Source organism: Osmia lignaria, chromosome 16 (assembly GCF_051020975.1).
Source record: "Osmia lignaria lignaria isolate PbOS001 chromosome 16, iyOsmLign1, whole genome shotgun sequence".
Classification (NCBI taxonomy): Eukaryota; Metazoa; Arthropoda; class Insecta; order Hymenoptera; family Megachilidae; genus Osmia; species Osmia lignaria.
In genome coordinates this window covers 418,738-422,243 of record NC_135047.1, presented here as the reverse complement: position 1 = coordinate 422,243, position 3,506 = coordinate 418,738, and the positions used below count along the sequence as shown (strand labels likewise).

Genomic DNA, 3,506 nt, shown 5'->3' with positions numbered 1-3,506 from the left:
ATGTATTTGAAATTGTTTTTGACATGAATCCAGTTTCTTTTCTAGGACTGGAGATAAAAAGAATGAAAAAGGGAATAAAAATTAGTCAGAGACAGTACTCAACAAAAATTTTGGAGACGTATGGCATGACGGATGCGAAACCCGCTGATACTCCTATGCTACCTAATACCACAACGGAGGAAAAAGGAGCAAGAAGGGATTTTCCATACAGAGAAGCTGTTGGAAGTCTACTATACCTCACGGCCAAAACCAGGCCTGACTTAAATTACGCGGTAACGTATAGTAGCAGGAAAGTTCAAAATCCTACCAACACTGATGTTATTAATGTTAAGCGAGCTTTAAGATATCTTCAGGGTACGAAGGATCTGGGAATAGTCTACACCAAATCCTCAGACTCAACCATTCTAAAAGCGTACTGTGATGCGGATTACGCTGGGAACACTGAAAGTCGGAAAAGCACAACGGGCTACATCGTGGAATTCTGCGGCGGACCAATTAGTTGAGCATCGCAAAAACAACCCATTGTCGCGCTATCAAGTACAGAGGCAGAATTTATCTCAGCTGCCGACTGCTATAAAGAGACTCTTAGAGGAGCTGATTGGCGTACCCATAAAAGCAGAAATGTATATAGACAATCAGAGTGCGTTAAAACTAATTAAGGCCGGTATTTTTCATCGTAGATCTAAGCATATAGACGTAAGATACCATTTTATCAGCGAAAAGGTGAAAGAGAATGATATAAATATTGTTTATTGTAGCACTAGCGAACAAATTGCTGATATTTTTACAAAACCCTTGAATGCAATCAAATTTAAGACATTCAGGGATAAATTAGTAAATTAAAAGCAATAGTATTGTTTAATGAAAGAATTTGAGATTAAAGGGGTGTGTTGGAAGTAACCTCAAATTTGGCGCCCAATTTGTAAGTTGCGCCCACGCATCGCGTACAAGTTTATATAAGTGTAAGCCGGAAGGCTGTATCTTTCATTCATTTTTGTTACTTCGCGATTAAAAGACAGCATAAAGAGATTTATAAAAACTGCGCAGCTCGTGGTAGCTTAAAATCAAGATTTTGTTAGTTCTGAAAGTTATTTTATTTTGTTTAGTTTATGTTGTATTTGCTTTAAACAATAAAGCATTATTATTTTTCTATTTAATCAGACACGTGTCGTTGTTCCTTAAAATTAAAAACCCAACAAATACTTCTAAAGCTTTTAAAGACTTATATGACCTTTGGTTTAATGATGAAGGTGTAACGGGGTCGGTCGGTTCGGTGCGCACGGCGTTGCGCACCGCGGCGGTTTTCCCCGTGCCAGGGTTCGCATGGGAACAGGTCGGTAAATAACGAGTCGTTAGTAGAAAAAAATAAATATTTGTTACGTGGCCGACGGCTTGGCAGCGCGCGTGGCTATCAGAGGCTTTTTGATTGGCGGCCGCGTAACTTATTTTATTATCAATACAACCCGAGCGGTAAGATTGTATTGTGGTAGGAACTGTCACAAGGTTTCACTGGGTTTAAAGGAGAATGCTAATGTGGGTTTGACACAGCAATGTATATATTCTACAATCTTGGTCTATTACAGATGTTGTTGTCGCGAATATAGGTGTATAATGTGATATATTACCTATTTCCACTATGCTCGGTGTTCACGCACTGGCAATGCGGGGGTGTTGTGTGTGGTTAATTGTAATGCCAAATAGAAACACGACTCGCGGATTCTATAAGGTGAATGTTGCTCGAAGGGGACTTCAACCCGATCTCACTAATAGTAACCAACTCACTACCGTACACGACGTGCTCGACACGAGATGAACTCTGGTACTGCCCCCGATCGTTGGTACGAACGGGTTTATATACTAATTAAGAAGGGTGGTCTGGTTACTATTCGAGTGATCAGGCTGGGTCCACCTGCCTCTGCGACAGTTTAGAGTGGTTGCATCTGCTATTTGATTACGGCGGACCCATTGCTTTCCCAAGTGTTTGGTTCTGCTATCGGTGGGCCTTCTGTTTATTACGAGAGTAAATGGTCGGTTTGCCCGAGAGTTTTCCTTTCCAGATGTTTAAGCTTATTTGAAAGGAGACACGTTTGATAAAAACGGTCTGTCTACGTGACACCTCCCCCCTTAGATGAAACATCGCGGTAATCGTGATGCTTTCAATTGGAAAGGAAAACACTCACTAGAATGTGTTGAAGTTTTGGTGTTGTAATGCAATATGTCGGGTGTTATGTGTGATGTGTGTGTACTTATCGCTACGTGTGATGGTTGGTGATGCTGCTAACTGCGGTATGAAGTCGAAGCGTACGTCTGGGTCCAGGCTGCCTCGATCGGATTTGTCTCTCGGTGTACCAGGTTGGTACTATTGCAGGCGGTGGTATGGGTTGGTTTGCTCTTTGGTATTCCATTTCCATGATGATGGCGGCAATACACTCCTCGCAGTGGTAGGCGGCCTGCGACTCCATCAGGGGCGCGCTGCAAATATCGCAGGCCCCAGGCGGATATGCCGTTGGTAGTGGATAGTGTACCTCCACCATGTCATAGATCCTTGCTGCTCCAAGGGCTGCTTCGAGAGCACACTGCATACAGACAATGCCAACGTCTAATCTGTAGCAAGTGCTACGCATGCACAGGCGGGCCGTCAAGTTCATCAGCAGCTCGATGCGACTGGTGTCCCTCTCAGTTGGTTGTTCCCTGATGTAGCACATTTCGGTCCGCTCAGATAAGTGTTTTGGAAGAATGGTGTTGTGGTCTGCTTTTATACCCGGCCTGGAACCGCGTATCTCATGCCCAACCACGCCTCCGCCACGTTGAATGGTGGTTGTCCTGGTAGACGATCGAGGGCTACATCTGCCACGACCTCACCCTCGCCTCTGATGTTGGTTAGCAGACCCCTCCTTCCTTCCAACACCCTCTTGGCCTGCTCTATCTTCCAGGTCCTGCATACAGGGCGGATACCCCGTACCCGTACCTTGAAGGCCTGCCACGGTAGATTTTGAAAGCGTGGCGGCAAGGTCCGAAGTTGGTCGACCGGTGCCCTTACCACCTTGCCGTGGTCACGAAGAGCCACCTCGAACTGGCCGTCCACCAGGTGTTGAACTTCTCCTCGGACCCAGGTACCTTCTTTACTTCTGTACGCCACCAGACGTCCAGTGGTCAGTCTTCCCTGGTTTGGAAAGTGGAGGTGGCCGCGGTCGCTCATGTACCGATACAGGTCCCGGTACAGTCGCCTAGCTTCTTCCCGACCGTCGTCCACCTGCGCCCAGAATTCTACCGGATCGTCCACGTGGACAATTCCGATCCGAACAGAACTGCTCAAAACTATATTTTTGATGGTGTTCATTTTCTTGAGGATGTCCACTGATGAGACTATGGTGCCGAGAACTGCTTATATAGTCTGAAAACCCTTATCTTACCCCACTCTTATTTCGACTCTTAGAGGAGGGATGTGTAGGAGTGGCTACGGCCCCTTAGAATATTGTGGCACTTGGTCTAGGTGCTGAAGATTT

The 3,506-nt window shown here is 45.5% G+C and overlaps 1 protein-coding gene across 1 annotated transcript; it reads right to left on the bottom strand.

The window, feature by feature from the left end:
* Window positions 1-1,375: 1,375 nt before the first annotated feature.
* Window positions 1,376-3,270, bottom strand: LOC143306143 (uncharacterized). The gene is made up of 2 exons (XM_076692882.1): window positions 3,041-3,270; window positions 1,376-2,977 (listed from the first exon to the last, which is right to left on the bottom strand). Exon 2 carries the CDS (start codon window positions 2,703-2,705, stop codon window positions 2,253-2,255), a length of 453 nt encoding a protein of 150 aa, XP_076548997.1. The 5' UTR covers window positions 2,706-2,977; window positions 3,041-3,270; the 3' UTR covers window positions 1,376-2,252.
* Between the last annotated feature and the right edge of the window lie 236 nt (window positions 3,271-3,506).

Coding starts and splice junctions, on each gene's coding strand:
- LOC143306143 (XM_076692882.1), bottom strand. CDS start 2,705: ATGTGCTACATCAGGGAACAACCAACTGAGAGGGACACCAGTCGCATC.